The 19,660-nt window shown below is 43.6% G+C and overlaps 3 protein-coding genes across 3 annotated transcripts in view; all 3 read right to left on the bottom strand.

Annotated features, from left to right (window-relative positions):
• The window catches only part of NLRP5 (NLR family pyrin domain containing 5), a 33,652-nt gene extending 29,121 nt beyond the window's left edge, over positions 1-4,531 (bottom strand). The window contains exon 1 of the mRNA XM_082439779.1: positions 4,175-4,531. Within this exon, the coding sequence (XP_082295905.1) occupies positions 4,175-4,463 (289 nt within the window). The 5' untranslated portion in view covers positions 4,464-4,531. The remainder of the gene's footprint in view (positions 1-4,174) is intronic.
• LOC309648221 (zinc finger and SCAN domain-containing protein 5B-like) overlaps positions 1-19,660 on the bottom strand; it is a 163,310-nt gene that overhangs the window by 108,940 nt on the left and 34,710 nt on the right. The gene's annotated exons all lie outside the window — the stretch shown is intronic.
• The window catches only part of LOC309649616 (NACHT, LRR and PYD domains-containing protein 8-like), a 35,588-nt gene continuing 26,945 nt past the window's right edge, over positions 11,018-19,660 (bottom strand). The window contains exons 8-10 of the mRNA XM_082439780.1: positions 17,140-17,310; positions 14,270-14,286; positions 11,018-13,746 (exon numbers count right to left, since the gene is read on the bottom strand). Coding sequence (XP_082295906.1) covers positions 13,541-13,746; positions 14,270-14,286; positions 17,140-17,310 — 394 coding nt within the window. The 3' untranslated portion in view covers positions 11,018-13,540. The remainder of the gene's footprint in view (positions 13,747-14,269; positions 14,287-17,139; positions 17,311-19,660) is intronic.

Genomic DNA, 19,660 nt, shown 5'->3' on the forward strand with positions numbered 1-19,660 from the left:
CACATATTCTTTTTCAGATTATTTTCCATTATGGTTTATTATAAGATATTGAATATAGTTCCCTGTGCTATACACTAGGTACTTGTTGTTTACCTATTTTATATACAGTGTTGTGTATATATACAATGGAATATTACTCAGCCATTAAAAAAATGAAATAATGCCATTTGCAGCAACATGAATGGACCTGGAGTTTATCGTATTAAGTGAAGTAAGTCAAAGACAAATATCATATGATATCACTTATATGTGGAATCTAAAAAATGATACAAATGAACTTATTTGCAAAACAAATAGACTCACAGACATAGACAACAAACTTATGGTTACCAAAGGGAATACTAGGGGTCAGCGGGAGACACCTTTTCTTCTCCCATGGATTTAATGATCATGTCTGTACTTAAGAGTTCCAAATATTGCTCTCTAGTGCTGATTTCTTCCCTAAAAATCCAGGATCATATGTCTAACTTACTACCTTAAAGGGACCTCAAATTCAATGCACCAAAAACTCATTTCAGCTTTTACCTCTAACCAAAAACTTACTCCTTCTGGTAAGTTTCCTGCAAATGATAATTAGAGAGAAGCTTCTATTTCTGAACTTACTTCGGAACAGATATTTGGCTCATTCCCTTATACAGAAATCTAATTTTAGCCCCACATCATCACTCTATGGTAGTTTTTCATCAATAAAATGGGGATATTAATACCTCCCTTATGAGATGGGTGTAGGATCCCACGACATAATCACAAAATGTGAGAACAGCGCCCGGCCCATGGCAAGTATTCTAGAAATGTCGTCATTGTTGGTATTTGTTACTACCCATTCCAGCTGAAAATGGACAATACTGGCAGCTATTAGGTTTTCAAATATTTGTCCAAGGAATGATTAAAGTAACCCACACCTGCCAACATAAGTTATGTTGTACAGATGGAATAAAAGCTATGCTTGAAGTGATTTCAGAGTTTGAAATTTACTTCATTGACTTTCGGGACTTCCCTGGTGGTCCAGTGGCTGAGACTCCGTGCTCCCAAATGCAGGGGGCCCAGGTTCAATCCCTGGTCGGGGAACTAAGATCCCACATGCCATGCCACAACTAAGAGTTCACATGCTGCAACTAAGATCCTGAACGCGGCAACGAAGATCCCATGTGCCGCAACTAAGACCCCGTGCAGCCAAATCAGTCAAACAATCAATAAATATCTTTGAAAAAAATCATTGACTTTCAACATCACCATCCACCAGGTTGTCTAAACAGAAAGGTGGGAGCAATTCTTGAACCTCTGTTTTTCTGAAACCCTCAACACCAAATTCTACTAGATATATCTACCCCATATCTTACTGAGATATTACTATCTTAGATCTCAATAAATATTTTTCCATGATAATTTCCTTATACATAAATGTTAATAGCAGCATCATTCATACACATCCATTTTCCACCCCCCCTCCCCCACTAACTTGGTACTTCTTCCATGCTTGGACTTTGGTCCGTCTTTGTTGGTGTAGAATGTTCTGGTATTTCAGCCAGTAAATATTCTGCAATAGAGAGTAGATGAGATAATGTCTCAGTAAAGTCATGGCAATTCCCCAAATCAGGGGTGAGCACATCCTCTGCCCAAATTACTGAGGGCAACGAAGGCTAGTCTCAGGATCTCACAGTTTATTCCATGACTAGTCTGAAATGAGGAAAATGGAGACAGACCCTCAAATACCACCAGCACGGTGAAGCAGCAGGGATTTATAGTAAAGAGTGTCTGATTTTGAGCACGTAAATGTACATTTCAGTCCCATTTTTGCTGCATGATCCTGGGTAGGTCATATAATAAGATAGTATATTATGGTTATTAAGAGTTAATCGTCAAGGGCTTCCCTGGTGGCTCAGTGGTTAAGAATCCGCCTGCCAATGCAGGGACACGGGTTTGAGCCCTGGTCCAGGAAAATCCCACATGCCGCGGAGCAACTAAGCCCATGTGCCAGAACTACTGAGCCTGCGCTCTAGAGCCCGTGAGCCACAACTACTGAGCCCACGTGCCACAACTACTGAAGCCCACGTGCCTAGAGCCTGTGCTCTGCAACAAGAGAAGCCACCGTGATGAGAAGCCCGCGCACCACAACGAAGAGTAGCCCCCACTCGCTGAAACTAGAGAAAGCCTGTGTGCAGCAACGGAAACCCAAGGCAGCCAAAATAAATAAATTAATTAATAAATTTTTTAAAGAAAGAGTTAATCGTCAAGAGTCATCTTAACACCTCTCTCGAACGTCAGAATAGTTAGTTAACTACTCAGATGCCTGTGAGTTCTCCAAATAGAGGTACCTTCAACTCATGAGCTCTAACATTGACCACTCCTCCCTCCCCCTCCCCCTCCCCCATCTACTTGCTGCAAAACAGCTCTTCCAGTATTTCCCGGGATGAGGCAATGGAACCCCATCCACCCCGTCACTCATGCCAGAAGCTTGGGTACCATGCTTGACACCATATTCTCTCTCTGCATTTAGTCCTCAAAAACTGTTGTGTCTGCTTCCAAAATATCTTCCAATTCCATTTCTACTTTTTCTTTAACTGCCATCATCACCCTAGTCCAAGCCTCCTTTATTTCTCCCATGGGGTGCTAGAATGGACTCCTAACTGGTCTCCCCACGTCTACTCATGACTCTTTCCAGACCACTCATGACTTCAGCAACAATGTTGAAATGCCAGTTTGATTATTTCTACCCCTACCCCTTTAAAACTATTTAATTGCTTATGCTTTGCTATTAAAATTATTTTCAAGATGCTGTCTGACTTCTAGACCATCTTTTTATTTTCATCTCCTGCCATATTCTCTCCAGTGCTTCATGGTCTATCCAACCTCTTTCTTTGTTAAAGATTTCATGTTGCTCTCTTTTGCTCAGAATGTTCTTCTCTACCCAATTAGCTCGGCTAATTCCTTTTCTTCATTTTTGTCTCAGCCTAAACCTTACTTCTTCTAGGAAGTGATTCTAATCTTCACATATTTTTCTACACCATCCATTTAAAAAATTGCCCATGTATCCCTCTTCCCTATTGCATTGCAAGCTATAAATCTCTGGCACATGATACACGAGAATTTAAAGATATGCAAAATGAATGTTAAGTAATTTTTGTCACATATTAGGTCATGAACTTGGTCAACTTGTGTAACTTGGTAGAATCTCTATTTTAGCTTCTGTCATGGGGAACTTATTTTTTGGGTGAGTTTGAAAATCAATAGCAGGGCACAAGACAGCTTCAACATGGTATTTAGACTGGGGTACTGATTGGTAAACACCAACTATTATTTTAATTTTATAACCCTTATTTCCTGTGAATAATATTAATATGTTTTCCACCCAGGGTTTTTTTGAGGCGCCGAAGGAATAGCTTCTGTTCAAGTCCTTTGCAGCTACAGCTGATGAGCTACATATAGGCATGTAATACCTGTAAGTCTTTAGGGCCAATCTGACTGCTTACACTTGGGGCTCTTCGTTAAGCTTTTGTCCACAGTTGAGGAGACAATTCCTCCTGATGAAGGAGAGCTATTATTTTTTTCTTCTACCTTTCTCCTAAATACCTTAAGATATCTACACAATTTGATCTAAGTATGTTGCTATAATATGGGCACCAACATTCTGAGGAAGATCAGTCCTTAGAGAAGTTCCTTGAACCTTAGTCCCTCAGTCTGGGGCAAGAAATAAGGGAGATGCCCATTGTACAGCCATTAGTGTTCTCAAAAAACGAGTGAAGCTTTGTTAACCACTTTCTATACATTATCTTATGGAACCTTTGCAACAGCACAGATAAGCATCAGTTACTGTTCCCAGATGTGGAATCCAAGGGTCAGAGTAGGAGAAAATTTGCCAGAAGTCATACTTGTGGTGGCACCAGAGCTACGCACTTCTGACTACAAATCCCATCTACTAACTTTGACCAAATTCTGTCCAGATAGAGGGTTTATCTACCCATGTCTTCTCCTTCATTGTTTCACAGGCTGGAGATGACTCTAGCTTCCAGCCAGGGAGGTTGACCAATGAATGAGTTAGCTCTCCTAGTTCGGACTCATGCTGTAGAGGTGGACCCCCTGAGAGAACAATGATACCTTTCCCATTCCCATGGGAACTTGAGGTCACCTCCCTTTTCCCCTACCCCTAGATCTGCCCCAAATCTGTCTTACTCACTTTTCATCTCATCCCTGGCCATCTCCGAGAGGGCTGAGAGGCTCATCTTTTCAAAGATGTCAATGGATATCTTCCAGGCAAAAGATTCTTTATAATGCTCATGCAAGAGGGAGGTGAGCCGTTCCGAATCGGCATTATCCACTTCAACCAGTGGAAAAGAGCAGGTTGCCGGTTCCGAAGCGCTTTCCTTTAGTAATGCCTTAAATATCTGCAACTCTTCTTTGTGTAGCTGCTTGAAACACCATTGCAGTCCATAGTTGGAAAAGGAGGATAATTTGGCTTCTCCCATCTTAACGCAAGGCTGAGAGCTCAGGTTTTGATGGAAAAGTAGATTCTTTGATAAGCAAAGCAAATGGGACCTGTTGGAAAAGTGACACGATTCAAAAGAGAACCTTGCATCAAATTCTCAAGTTTGTACAACCAGCCTCAATTGACTCACCAGATGGAAAGACATTCTCTATTCTTTTTTAAAAATTAATTATTTATTTATTTTTGGTTGTGTTGGGTCTTCGTTTCTGTGCGAGGGCTTTCTCTAGTTGTGGCAAGAGGGGGCCACTCCTCATCGCGGTGCGCGGGCCTCTCACTGTCGCGGCCTCTCTTGTTGCGGAGCACAGGCTCCAGACGCGCAGGCTCAGTAGCTGTGGCTCACGGGCCTAGTTGCTCCGCGGCATGTGGGATCTTCCCAGACCAGGGCTCGAACCCATGTCCCCTGCATTGGCAGGCAGATTCTCAACCACTGCGCCACCAGGGAAGCCCTCTCTATTCCTTTTGTGAAAGATACTGAGAGAAGCCCAATTAACAGGTAACAATTCTTCATCGACTTATAATTACTTGACACCGTATCTATCTTGTTACCAGAATGTAAGCTCTGGGATATTTTACTGTCTGTATCCCTAGTTCCTGAAATAGCATCTGGCACAGAGTAAGATTGAAAACACTTGCCAGTGAATGATCTTGGCTAAGAGGCTAGACTCAAGGGAATTAGCAAATAGGTTCCCAGCACTTAATGAAAATCAGTCACACAGTTTTTAGATCAGTTGATTCCGGTTGTGCCTGTTAATATAACATTCAGTTATACAAACACAGTAAAGATTTTTGGTATAAAAGTATACTGATAGGGCTTCCCTGGTGGCGCAGTGGTTAAGAATCCACCTGCCAATGCAGGGGACACGGGTTCAAGCCGTGGTCCGGGAAGATTCCACATACCGCGGAGCAACTGAGCCCATGTGCCACAACTACTGAGCCTACGTTCTAGAGCCTGCTAGCCACAACTACTGAAGCCTGCGTGCCTAGAGCCCCTGCTCCGCAACAAGAGAAGCCACCACAATGAGAAGCCCGTGCACCGCAACGAAGCGTAGCCCTTGTTCGTCGCAACTAGAGGAAGCCCACGTGCAGCAACAAAGACCCAACACAGCCAAAAATAAATAAAATAAATAAATTTAAAGGTAGATGAAGGAAGGTACTACTTTAAAAAAAAAAGTATACTGATAAATATCTGAAAATATCTGATCTGGAACCTGTATCTAGAAAATATAAAACTGCTCTCAAGTCCAAGCTCGCTCTGCTCGCCGCACGACAGGCCAATAAATTGGACGAAGTGTTGAGGCAGGAATAGGACTTTATTCGGAAAGTCCGCAGACCTGAGAAGATTGCAGACTAAAGTCTCCAAATAACCATCTTACCAGGGTTTGGATGCCAGCTACTTTTATAGAACAGAGAGGGGGAGGAGATGAGGAAGTAAAGTAAAAAAGGCCATAAGATTTGCAAATATCTCCTGGAATGGCCAGCCTCAGGGAGGGTATGTGTTAATTTCTTGTTTCTTGCAGCCATCCCCAGGCGGAACAGGGTCCGGATGTTTCCCTGAACAAAGGCACTTTGGTTTAACCTTCAGGCAGAGGGGCAGTGTGCCCCGAGGCAGGCCATTATGTATAGATAGTATCCTTTTAGTGAACAAAGGCAACAGGAAGCAAAGGTTAAAGTAAAAGGAACAGATCAAACACATAGTCAGCTTTGGCTCTTCCCTGTAACAAAACCTCCTAATAAAAGGATAAATAACTCAACTAACAAGAAGCAAAGGATCTGAATAGACAATTCCCCCAAAGAAGATACACGGATGACTAATAAGCACATGACAAGATGCTCAACATCATTCGCCATCAGAGCAGATTTGATAACCTCCATCCACTAAATCAACTTGTTTTACGGGTATCTATAGTGTACACTCATGACCTGTGCCAGACATTTCTTCTCTTAGATAGAAGGCTGGTCTGTGACAACATAAATATTTTGTACTTGTTAAGAATGCTCCAGGCATAATTCTTTTTAAAAAAATTTTTGGCCACACTAAGAGGCAAGAGGGATCTTAGTTCCCAGACCAGGGATCAAACGCATACCCCCTGCAGTGGAATCACGGAGCCCTAAAGACTGGACCACTAGGGAAGTCCCTCCAGGAGTAATTCTTAAATCTGGCAAATCTCTTCTTTCACTACTGAATGATCTCTAGAAATAATGCATTTAAATGTAATTATTATTAGATAGTTTTGTTCACAATAGAAAGACTGAAGGTCATTTAGGGGTTGAGCAATAACATGTGGGTTAATTCAGGCAACGTCGAACTCTGCATCCTTAAAAATGCTCAGTAATCAGCATAGGTTGGTGCCTCAGCCTCTAAGACATTTAATACAACCCTCACCCCCTGTGTACACACTATCTTCGGGGTATGAGCATAGAATGGATCAAGGTGGGTGGTGGTGAACTAACGGGCCGAGGAAAGGACACATTTTACTTCATATTTTCCCATACTGTTTGCTTTTTCAAAATACTAAAAGGTATCACCCGTTAAAAATCACGTTTGTAGAAGCTAATAGAAATAAGTGCATTTTACTAAAACAATTGAGGGACTTCCCTGGCCGTCCAGTGGTTAAGACTGCGTTCCCAGTGCAGGCAACACGGGCTCGATCCCTGCTCGGGGGAACTAAGATCCCGCACGGCACCGCCAAACAAACAAACAAACAAACAAAACCGCAATTGAGACATTCTTACCATTACTCATCTATGAAAGAGAAAAAAAAGATGAACATTGCTGATGATGGAGAGACAATGTTTATGTGCTGGATTACTCAAAACAGAACCCTCGAAAGAACATAAGCTTCCGGGAACATTCCTGTATAATATTTAGGAAAAATATTGACCCTCTTGGCAGAAAAAGTGAGAATACTTATTTCTAAGGACGCATTCAAAAGGTTGCCTCCTAACCACAGAGCAACTAAGATTTCCTAGGTTACAATTAAATGAAAATTATATAGAGAACAGACTTGTGGTTGCCAAGGGGGAGGGATGAATTGGGAGTTTGGGATTAGCAGATATAAACTAGTATATATAGGATGGATAAAAAACAAGGTCCTACTATATAGCACAGGGAACTACAGTCAATATCCTGTGATAAACCATAATGGAAAAGAAAATGAAAAAGAATATATGTGTATAACTGAGTCACTTTGCCACACAGCAGAAATTAACACAACATTGTAAGTCAACTCTACTTCAATAAAATAAATTTTAAAAAATTAAATGAAAATTTCCTAATTATATAAAATGTATATAAAATGTAAACTCTAATGTAAAACTACCCTGATACATGGAGATTGAAAACATAAAACAAACAAAACAAAAATCTCCCAACTATCTGGTTAAGTGACTAAATTAACAAGGGAGGCTTATTTCAGAGAATGCATTTCAGCTTGCCACACAAACGCGTATCTATCCACAATTCAAATTAAACATTAAAGGGGCAAGAAGAGAATCACAAAACTTTCATGGGTAGTTAAAAAGAAATCAGTATGGTTTAGGGAAGGTTATTTTTAGGACGAGATGACAGCTTTTGGGATCTTACTTCCCTGACCAGGGATTGAACCCAGGCCCCCGTTGTGAAAGCGCTGAGTCCTAACCACTGGACCTCCAGGGAATTCCCATGAGATGATTGAGAAAGTTTATATGCTCAGAGCTAAGAGGAAATAAAGTGGAAGAAGCAAAGAAAAAAATTAAATGAGTACTTTTCTAAATCCCTTCTTAGGAGATCTGCAGCATCTCATGTAAACTTTCTGTAAACAGTATCAATATATAACGATTACTGTATTATTACTACAATTATTACTATAATAATAATATTATTATTGTCCTCACTTTACGGAGTTGAAATCAGAGGTTCTGTAAAGTTCTGTAAAGTGGAAGAGCTTGCTCTCTTTTAGGAAAGAGCATTGTCCTGTGCATCTGATTCTAACTCCACCTCTTCCAATACATCTCAGACTGGGAACTGATACATCAAACACAAAAGACAGGCGAGTTGATGGGAGGAGAGCCCAGGTAGAAGGATTAACGTGGGATAGGCTGACGGACACCTTCTCCTGTAAAATCGAGGCAGGATTGGTGAGAAGGCAAAGACATTATTCCAATAGAAGCAGGACTGTAGGTTGTAGGGATATAAGTTAAGACTGGTGGTCAGGGACTTCCCTGGTGGTGCAGTGGTTAAGAATCCGCCTGCCAATGCAGGGGACACGGGTTCGAGCCCTGGTCTGGGAAGATCCCACATGCCGCAGAGCAACTAAGTCTGTGCACCACAACTACTGAAGCCTGTGTGCCCCGTGCTGTGCAACGAGAAGCCACTGCAGTGAGAAACCCGCGCACCTCAACGAAGAGTAGCCCCTAGCTCACCACAACTAGAGAAAGCCCGTGCGCAGCAACAAAGACCCAACGCAGCCAAAAAAAAAAAGACTGGTGGTCAAAGCTATTTTCTGGGAACAAATGACTCACCAAAGCTGTGTTTGTCTCTATCCTTTATCTATATTCTTTCCTGAAACACCTTTCTGCACAGGTGTCTTAAAAAAATTTTTTTATTGAAGTATAGTTGATTCACAATGTTGTGTTAATTTCTGCTCTACAGCCAAGTGACTCAGCTATACACATATATACTTTTTTTATATTGCTTCCCATTATGGTTTGTCCCAGGGTGTAGAATATAGTTCCCTGTGCTATACAGTAGGACCTTGTTGTTTATCCACTCTATATGTAATAGTTTGCACCTGCTAACCCCAAACTCCCAACCCACCCCCCTTCCCCTTCCCCCTCGGCAACCACAAGTCTGTTCTCTACGTCTGTGAGTTTGCTTCTGTTTTGTAGATAGGTTCATTTGCTGCACAGGTGTCTTCAATGACTCCACAGAAGCAGTTAAGATTACAGGGCTTGAAATCAGTTAGACCCCATTTCAAATATTGAGTCACCTCTTGGCGCCCCAGGAAAACGCATTCAAGTCACCTGTAACTCAGTTTCCTCCCTTGACAAAGAATACCCTCAGGACCCTATAGCGCTTTGATGACTGCAAGCCATAGTGAACCTATTATTAGCAGACTTAACAAAGGAGTCTTGTAAGATGTGGACCAGACATCAGCTCGCCTCGACCCTTGAGTCAGAGCACACCAATTCTGTCCTGTACTTTAGACCTAGAGATTGGGAAGAAATGAGAGCTGTACCGAAACACCCCAAACAGAAATGTTTTGTGGGTAGACCTTTTCAGCAAAGCGGGGAAACGGGACACCTCCTTCTGTCTAAGGGTATCTTTGGTCTCTGGGCTCTGACGGGTCGAAACGGAGAGAGAGGGAGCACAGAGTAGGGCTCAACGAACAGTTCCAACCAGGAACGGAGAAAAACGGGGAGAGAAAGGTACCAGGAACAAGACAGGACAAACTGCTCACCAAGTTGACTCCTCACCTCCAAGACCAGATCCCAACTGGCAACCACGTGGTGACGGCTCTTTGGGGAATCTTGGGCCGGTGACGTGGCTGCCGTCCATTGGCTGCCACGGCTCTAAATGGCCGGACCCAGCGTAGATGTGGAGCAGCTGCTTTCTGCACCTGCATGCCCCGCCCCCTTCCCACCTAGCAGGTGAGGATGCTGCATCACCCTTAGCACACCTGTGCCCGGGACCTCTACAGCCCTCACCTGGTTGTCCCAGAGCAGTGATGTGTGTGTGTGTGTGTGTGTGTGTGTGTGTGTGTGTGTGTGTGTCCTCATTTCACCGGACCTGGCATTTACTGGCCACTCTCTAATGCTGCTGCTGTTGTTTGTTCAATTGACTTTCTCCATAAAACTCTCTTACCTGGAGTCCTGTGAACTCATAATATATATACCTGTTTGTTATCAAATGAATCTCTTCCAACATTCTAAAGTGCCCCTCTTCTCACCATTGCTAATCACCAGGGAAATGCAAATTAAAAAGGCAATGAGATATCCCCTCACATCTGCCAAAATGGCCATCATCAGAAAGACCACAAATAACAAATGCTGGAGAGGGTGTGGAGGAAAGGGAGCCCTTGTTCACTGTTGTGGGAATGTAAATTGGTGCAGCCACTATGGAGAACAGTATGGAAGTTTCTCAGAAAACTAAAAATAAAACTACCATATGACCCAACAAGTCTACTCCTGGGTATATATCTGGAAAAAAAAATAACCTCTAATTCGAAAAGATACCTGCACCTCAACAGTCATAGCAGTACTATTCACGATAACCAAGATATGGAAGCAACCTAAGTGTCCACCAACAGAGGAATGGATAAAGAAGATGTGGTACATACATACAATGGAATATTATTCAGCCATAAAAAGAACAACATTTTGCCATTTGCAGCAACATGAATGGACTTGGAGGGCATTATGTTAAATGAAATAAGTCAGACAGAGAAAGACAAATACTGGATTTTATCACATATGCAGAATCTAAAAAACATGCAACAAACTAGTGAATATAACAAAAAAGAAGCAGACTCACAGATATAGAGAACAAGCCACTGGTTACCAGTGGGGGTGGGGAGGGGCAATAGAGTGGTGGGGAAGGGGGAGGTACCAACTATTGTGTGTAAGACAGGCTACAAGGATGTAGTGCACAGCATGGGGGAATTTAGCCAATGTTTTGTAATAAATGTAAATGGAAAGTAACCTTTGAAAATTGTGTAAAAAATAAAAATTTTTAAAAAGTGCCCATCTCAGTTAATAGCAACACCAGCTACCTTTTGCCTCGAGCCTCCACATTAATGATTACCTCCCAAAGCATTTCTTTCTTTTTTTCCGGCTTTATTGAGGGAATCATCAACACTGTGTAGGCTTAAGGTGTATAACATGTTGATTTCATAGACATATATTGCAAAATGGATACCACAGTAACGATATCTCCTACTTCAGTGGTTCCCAAACTTCACTGCGGGTTGGAATCACCTGGGGGAACTTTTAAAATCCCTGACACTCAGGCCACACCCATTCCAATTAAGTCAGGATGTCTGGAGCTGGGAGCTAGGCTACAGCACCTTTTAAGATTCCGTGTTAATAAAGTGTGCCACGAAGATGGGAAACCTCGATCATACTTTCAGCCTTGCTCATCTCAAGGCACATTCCCTCCTTGCTTTAGCAAAGTGGGGGTCTCCTGGGTCCTTCTGGGGAACGTGTCAGTTGGGGGGGGTTCTCTGGCTTTACATTGCCCACCTCCGAGCCTGCCGACGACCCCAGGCAAAGCATTTTGGGCAGCCTCACCTCAGTCACTGTGAATCCTCTTAGCAATGCATCACGTGTGAAATTCTGGGCTCTGGAGAACAAATTAAAGCAAATTTTCACTTTAGAGTCCGACTTTGGATGGACATTTATTTCTGTCCACCCCTGAAGAATGGACTGGGGCTGGGGTTGAGGGTCTCAACTGCTCTGACTTTTGCAACAAAACCCCTTTAGAGAGTTGAGAAACCAACGTAGGTAATACCCGGTCATCACTTTGTGTAGAAAAAGAGGACTGTTTCAAAAGAAAATACTTGTATGACTGCTTTCTAGATCTTTGGGTTCTAAATGCTGCCCTAACTACTTTAGTCCTGTGCTAGATAGCTAGGACCCGAAAAACTGCAGAGTCTGGGGAATTCCCTGCTGGTCCAGAGGGCCCGGGGTTCAATCCCTGGTTGGGGAAATAAATCCCACAAGCCACACGGTGCGGCCAAAAGAAAAAAAAAGTGCAGAGTCTGCCCTGTGATGTGCAGTCTATTCCACGACATTGCATAGGAGGCCACCTGCACATTCTAAGGCTTCTCAAGGTCCTGTGATGGTCACTGGGGAGACAGAATTCAGGAAACCACCCTCTAGACCTTCCAAACTGGGTCCAGGTTCAGCCTAGTACACATCCAAGAGAAATTCACTTTAATTTGTTTATTAATGGACTAAACTCCTTCAAAAAAAGGTTGTCATACTTCGCTTTTTATTTTTATTTATTTTAAATTAATTAATTTATTTTTGGCTGCATGGGGTCTTCATTGCTGCACATGGGCTTTCTCTAGTTGCAGAGACCTGGGGCTACTCTTCGTTGCGGTGTGCGGGCTTCTAATTGTGGTGGCTTCTCTTGTTGCGGAGCAGGGGCTCTAGGTGTGCGGGCTTCAGTAGTTGTGGCACACGGGCTCAGTAGTTGTGGTTCACGAGCTCTAGATCAAAGTCTCAGTAGTTGTGGCACACGGGCTCAGTTGCTCCGCAGCATGTGGGATCTTCCCAGACCAGGGCTCGAACCCGTGTCCCCTGCATTGGCAGGCAGATTCCCAACCGCTGCGCCACCAGGGAAGTCCCACACTTCACCTTTTAAAAAAGAGTTCCTTAAACATGAGGTGATTTTCCTGTTCCATCACTTGCTATATTATCTCCCTCAGAAATTTTCTCTGGACCCTGTTTTTTTCCTATTTTTTTATTATTATTTTTTAAAACTTTTTATTTTGTATTGGATTGGAGTATAGCCGATTAACAATGTTGTGATAGTTTCAGGTGCACGGCAAAGGGACTCAGCCATACATATACATGTATCCATTCTCCCCCAAAGTCTCCTCCCATCCAGGCTGCCACACAACACTGAGCAGAGTTCCCTGTGCTATACAGTAGTGGACCCTCTTTCGAGGCAAGATGTTTTCCTTCGTAACAGCTGATGTACAAGTCTATTTGTAAATAAACAACACTTGACAAGTTTTTGAATTGCATTCATGCGCATTTTTAATTCAATTCTCACGATACTCCAGTAGGTGAGTCCGATATTTCCCAGAGACAATGTTAACATGACATATTCAATGACATCCAGAAGCCAGGAATAGAAGTGAGCTGGAATGCCCCTTACGTGGTGCCCCCAATTCCGTGACTAATCTACGTCTGACACATGACCTTCAGTATCTCCGAGGGAGCTATTTGGAGGTCACGCGTTACACCATTTCCCAGAACTAACTGAGCCATGGTAGACTCAGAATGGCCCACAGAATAGGAAACCATTGCCCAATTTTTCATCAGGAAAAAATTATCCAGGGGGTCACAAGATCAATGCGTCCACTCTGCCTTATCACAGCACTCATCTTTCCAGTCCTGAACTATCTTCAGGATTTTGTTGTTCACCACTGGGCCCTCCAGTCTTCGCATCATATCCACTCCATCGCTCTGTTTCTTCTCCCTGAGAAGGATAAGAATCAGGTTTGGTTCTCCTATGCTCCGTTTTCTTTTGCAGTGCTGGAAAATACGTAAAACCTCTAGGACAGAAATTTACCACCCATGAGATTGATATAGTAAGTCCCCTACCTACGAACACGTTCCGTTCTGAGAGCGCGTTTGTAAGTCCAGTTTGTTCATAAGTCCAACAAAGTTAGCCTAGGTACCCAACTAACACAATCAGCTATATAGTACTGTACTGTAATAGGTTTATAATACTTTTCACGCAAATAATACATAAAAGCAAAGAAAACATTTTTAATCTTACGGAATAGTACCTTGAAAAGTACAGTAGTACAGTATAACAGCCGGCATCCAGGGGCTGGCATTGAGTGAACAGGCAAGAAGAGTTACTGATTGGAGGAGGGAGAGGAGGTGGGAGATGGCAGAGCTGAAGGCTCATCAGCAATAGGAGACGGAGGGCAAGCTGCACAACCCGTAGAGGACGCACACACGAGACAATGTACGCCAGACAGGTGAACTAACTTACGTGATTGGATATGCGAATGCATGTTCACATCTCTGAAAGCTCGCAACTTGAAGGTTCGTATGTAGGGGACTTACCATAAATGGAATATTGCCTGATGTATCAGGAAACAAAGGATGTCACAGTCATCAGTGATTGCAACCCAGTGGTGAGCTGGTGAGCCCTGAGGGAACTCAGGAAGGAAACAAAGAACACCTGCCATCTAGCAGCCATCAGACTGCAGCCACTCCCCATGGTGAGCCCTGAGGAAACTCAGGATGAGAAAACGCAGGATACTGGCCCCAAGTAGCTGAGATACATATCAAAGGCATGGTTTCAGTGAGCCCAGACTCTTGCATCTTCCCAATACGTAGAAAAGTGCTAAATGCCTTAACTCGAGATATCTGCTTTTCTTTTATTAACAGTAACCTTTTGTTCCTACCACCTGCCCTTTGTTGCAAAACTCCTGTATATCCTAGCTCCCCCCTCGCCTCCTCGGAGCAGTTTTCTCAGGGTTACTTGAGACGCTGACTCCTGGGCTTGAAGTCCTAAAAATTCCCACTGGATAAAACCTACCTCTCAACTTTTAGGTTGTGAATATATCTTTCTAGTCAACAAACTCAAGATCAATGGTGCAGCTCTCAAGAGCTCAGGGATGAAGCCCAGGTGCCTTGGATCCACCAATTACAAGGTGTGGCAGGTGCCTCCAAGTGGCCCCAAAGATCCTTCTTCCTGTTATTCACACTCTCATGCAGCCCCCTCTCTCACTGGGCTATAGTGGGTCTGTGTGACCATTAGAATAAAGCAGAAGGGATGGGTCTTTCAAGATTCAGTAATAAAAGACTGTGGCTCTGTTTTGGGCACTTTTGCCCCCCCACCCACCCCCTTCTTCCCTCTCCCATCACTTGTTCAGGAGGGAGCCAGCTGCAACGTTAGGAGCAGCCTTGCAGAGAGCAACTGAGGCCTCCTGCCAACAGCCACGTGGGTGAGCTTGGAGGCTGGTCCTCCAGCCTCATCACCCTCCAGTCAACGCCTTAACTCAGCTCGTAAAAGAGCCTGAGTAGAACCATCCAGTTAAACCGCTCCCGTATTTCTGACCTTCAGAAATTTTACAACAAATCTGTGTTGCCTTATTAAGCATTGAGAATTTGTTCCAGGGCAACAGATAATGAATACACCAGCTGTTTCCTATGACCTTTACCCAGAATCCATCGATAATTGAGATCATGATGGTCTCAGGCACTGAACTTAGTGCCTCATAGATGCACTTTCTTCCAATCCTCATAGTATCTCCCGGAGGAGGATGCCAATCCAATATTACAGAAGGAGAAACAGATCCCCTAAGCCCTTCACAGCCGCAGATCTGGTAAGTGATGATAACAGATTCATTTGTTTAAGACAGGAGAGAAGATGAAGAAACAAACAGTGTAAGAGCAGCCGGCTACGTTTTTACTTGGTATTTTTTTTTTTTACAGTTGGCCAAGAGGCACATGAAAAGATGCTCAACATCGCTAATCATTAGAGAAGTGCAAATCAAAACTACAATGAGGGGACCTCCCTGGCGGTCCAGTGGTTAAGACTCCGCACTTCCAATGCAGGGGGTGCGGATTCGATCCCTGGTCGGGGAGCTAAGATCCCACAAGCTGTGAGGCATAGCCAAAAATAAATAAATAAAAATTAAAAAAAAAAAACTGCAATGAGCTACCACCTCATACCAGTCAGAACGGCCATCATCAAAAAATCTGGAAACAATAAATGCTGGAGAGGGTGTGGAGAAAAGGGAACCCTCCTACATTGTTGGTGGGAATATAAATTGGTACAGCCACTATGGAGAACAGTGTGGAGTTTACTTAAGAAACTAAAAATATAGCTACCACATGATCCAACAATCCCATTCCTGGGCATATATCCAGAGAAAACCATAATCCGAAAGAATACATGCCCCCCAGTGTTCATTGTAGCACTGTTTATGATAGCCAAGACATGAAGCAACCTAAGTGTCCATCAACAGAGGAATGGGTAAAGAAGATGTGCTACATATATACAATGGAATATTACTCAGCCATAAAAAAGAACAAAATAATGCAATTTGCAGCAACATGGATGGACCTGGAGATTATCATACTGAATGAAGTAAGTCAGACAGAGACAGACAAATACCATATGATATTGCTTATATGCGGAATCTAAAAAAATGATACAAATGAACTGATTTACAAAGCAGAAACAGACTCACAGACTTAGACAATGAACTTATGGTTACCGGGGCAGGGGGAAGGGTGGGGGGGAGGGGTAGACTGGGAGTTTGGGATTGATATGTACACACTATACTTAAAATAGATAACCAACAAGGACCTACTGTAAAAAAACAAACAAATAAATAAATATTTTTAAAATGCAAAAAAAAAAAGAGCAGACAGTAGAATCCAGGTTTATTTTCTTACTTCACACGCAGGAGTTGTGGTCTGTCAGCCACATGAAGGAAACTATAAATCCCCAGGAGGGCTTCCCTGGTGGTGCAGTGGTTAAGAATCCGCCTGCCAATGCAGGGGACATGGGTTCGAACCCTGGTCCGGGAAGATCCCACATGCCATGGAGCAACTAAGCCTGTGTGCCACAACTACCGAGCCTGCACTCTAGAGCCCGCGAGCCACAACTACCGAAGCCCACGCGCCTAGAGCCCGTGCTCCGCAACAAGAGAAGCCACCGCAATGAGAAGCCCGCGCACCGCAACGAAGAGTAGCTCCCGCTCGCCACAACTAGAGAAAGCCTGCGCGCAGCAACGAAGACCCAACGCAGCCAAAAATAAATAAATAAAATAAATAAATTTATTTTAAAAAATCCCCAGGAAAGGAACAAAGGTCGTTAGCAACATCTGCCGACAGCATTTGGGGTCCAGAATATCACTGCTGATGAGGAGCTTTCCTAGGGCTATGCATCCTGCACAGGGAACCCAGCGGATACTTACAGAGAGACCTCAGATCCCCACTTCCTCTTCCTGACGGCCTCACGCAGGAGGAGGATACCCCCAAACCCGATGTCGTTCTTGCTCAAGTCCAGGTATCCCAGAGTTTGGTTGTTGAGGAGCACGGAAGCCATGGCCCGGCAGCAGACAGAGGTGAACAGGCACTTTTCCAGCCTATGGGAGAGAAACAGGGAGCAGAAAAGTCACCACATCCTTCATCTGAGAGCTCAGCCAGCCTAGCTGCTCACAGCCTAGAAATCACACTCCGACCAGAATGAGTCATTTCATTCCAAGTAGCTTCTTTATCTTTTGAAAAATGTTATTTTATTCTGGAGTACAGTTGATTAACAATGTTGTGTTAGTTTCAGACATACAGCAAAGGGATTCAGTTGTACATATACATATATCTATTCTTTTTCAAATTCTTTTCCCATTTAGGTTATTACAGAATACTAAGCAGAGTTCTCTGTGCTATACAGTAAGTGCTTGTTGATTATTTTAAATATAGTAGTAGGACTTCCCTGGTGGCACAGTGGTTAAGAATCCACCTGCCAATGCAGGGTCACGGGTTCGATCCCTGGTCAGGGAAGATCCCACGTGCTGTGGAGCAACTAAGCCCGTCTGCCACAGCTACCGAGCCTGTGCTCTAGAGCCCATGAGCCACAACTACTGAGCCCGCGTGACTAGAGCCCGTGCTCCGCAACAAGAGAAGCCACCGCAATGAGAAGCCCGTGCACTGCAACAAAGAGTAGCCCCTGCTCGCCGCAACTAGAGAAAGCCTGCGTGCAGCAACGAAGATCCCACCAACCAACAAACCAACTATAAATAAATAAATATAGTAGTAGTTTTTTAAAAATTGTAGTTGATTTACAATGTTGTGTTAGTTTCTGGTGTACAGCAAAGTGAATCAGTTTATGTACATACATATGTATATATATCTTTTTCATTTGTGCTCATCTAGAAATTTATTTCATACTTGAAAATATACTTCACTCACTCTAAGAGATGAATCAATATTTAAAACCCAAGACTAGGACTTCCCTGGTGGCGCAGAGGTTAAGAATCTGCTTGCCAATGCAGGGGACAAGGTTTCGAGCCCTGGTCTGGGAAGATCCCACATGCCGCAGAGCAACTAAGCCCACGAGCCACAACTACTGAGCCTGTGCTGTAGAGCCCGCGAGCCACAACTACTGAGCACGCCTAGAGCCCGTGCTCCGCAACAAGAGAAGCCACCACAATGAGAAGCCCGCACACTGCAACAAAGAGTAGCTCCCGCTCGCCGCAACTAGAGAAAGCCAGCGAGCAGCAATGAAGACCCAACACAGCCAAAAATAAATAAATAATTAATTAAAAAAAAAAAACCCAAGACTAACTTTCTGGAGTAAAAGAATTGTGACCTCCAGAACTCCCTTTGAGTAGTTAATTATCAACAAAGATGAAATCCATTATCAGGACTAATCCTAGAAATTAAGGGTGTAACATAATGTGATTTAAATGCTCTAGACTTACGTGATGTCACTTATATGTGCAATATTAAAAATAACACAAATGAGTATATATGCAAAATAAAAGTGAGGCAGGAGATAGATGGGCTCCAGGCTAGACATTTACAACTGGCCTCCTGTTTACACTTCCTTGGGTGAGAAGAAGATGGGCTCCAGGCCAGACATTCATTACCAGCCCCCTGTTTACATTTCCTGAAGCAAGAGACAAACGGACTCCAGGACTACATATTTATGACCGGATTCCTGTCTATTTCTAGATCTGCACCTCGATATAAAAACCAGTAACAGAAATAAGGTAAATAACCAGACACCGGACATTTTTATGTCAGGGACAGAGTGGGACAAACCCTGTTAAAAGATCAAGAGGTTACGTATTTCCCATCCTTGCGGCAAGGGAGACATTGCACATGTGCAGAAAAGCTCCTTGGGGGTCAAAAAGGAGGAGCACCACCCCATAACATGTGATGCTAAGGCCGTCCCATAGGCCTCTGGGCTGAAATCCATCTTGGAAAAAAGTTGCGCACGCAAGTTGGGGAGGGTCCTAGGGCAGGGCAGGTGTGGAAAAAGAAACCAGATAATTGGCCAGAGGTAAACAAAGACCCGGAAGAACTGCCGTATATGAATGACTTAACCGCCTCTTTATGGGGCTGCTGGTCATTAGGGGGGACGCCCACACCCTTTCTCTCCAGTTGTGCGTCTCTGCCCTGCTTCTATCTTAACTAAGCAAACTGTTTCTCTGTGTGCTCTCCCACTTGTTGTTGTGCTATGTCTCTAATAATAAACTTTGTACCTGTTTTACACGTTTCTTTTTTGCCTCCGTGAGAAATGCATTTTTCACTGGGGGCAAGAGCCAGCGGGTGTGGTGGCTGGGGTTCCTGGCTTTCATCCAGGCTCCCCAGGTTCAGTTCCTGGGCTGGGAATTAAGATCTCGCTTCACGCCACCTCTCACTGCTGCCTCTCCGAGATCAGAAGCAGTCTCAAGAGACATAGAAAACAAACTGGTGGTTACCAAAGGGGAG

Source organism: Balaenoptera physalus (assembly GCF_965194825.1).
Source record: "Balaenoptera physalus genome assembly, chromosome: 19".
NCBI classification, from domain to species: domain Eukaryota; kingdom Metazoa; phylum Chordata; class Mammalia; order Artiodactyla; family Balaenopteridae; genus Balaenoptera; species Balaenoptera physalus.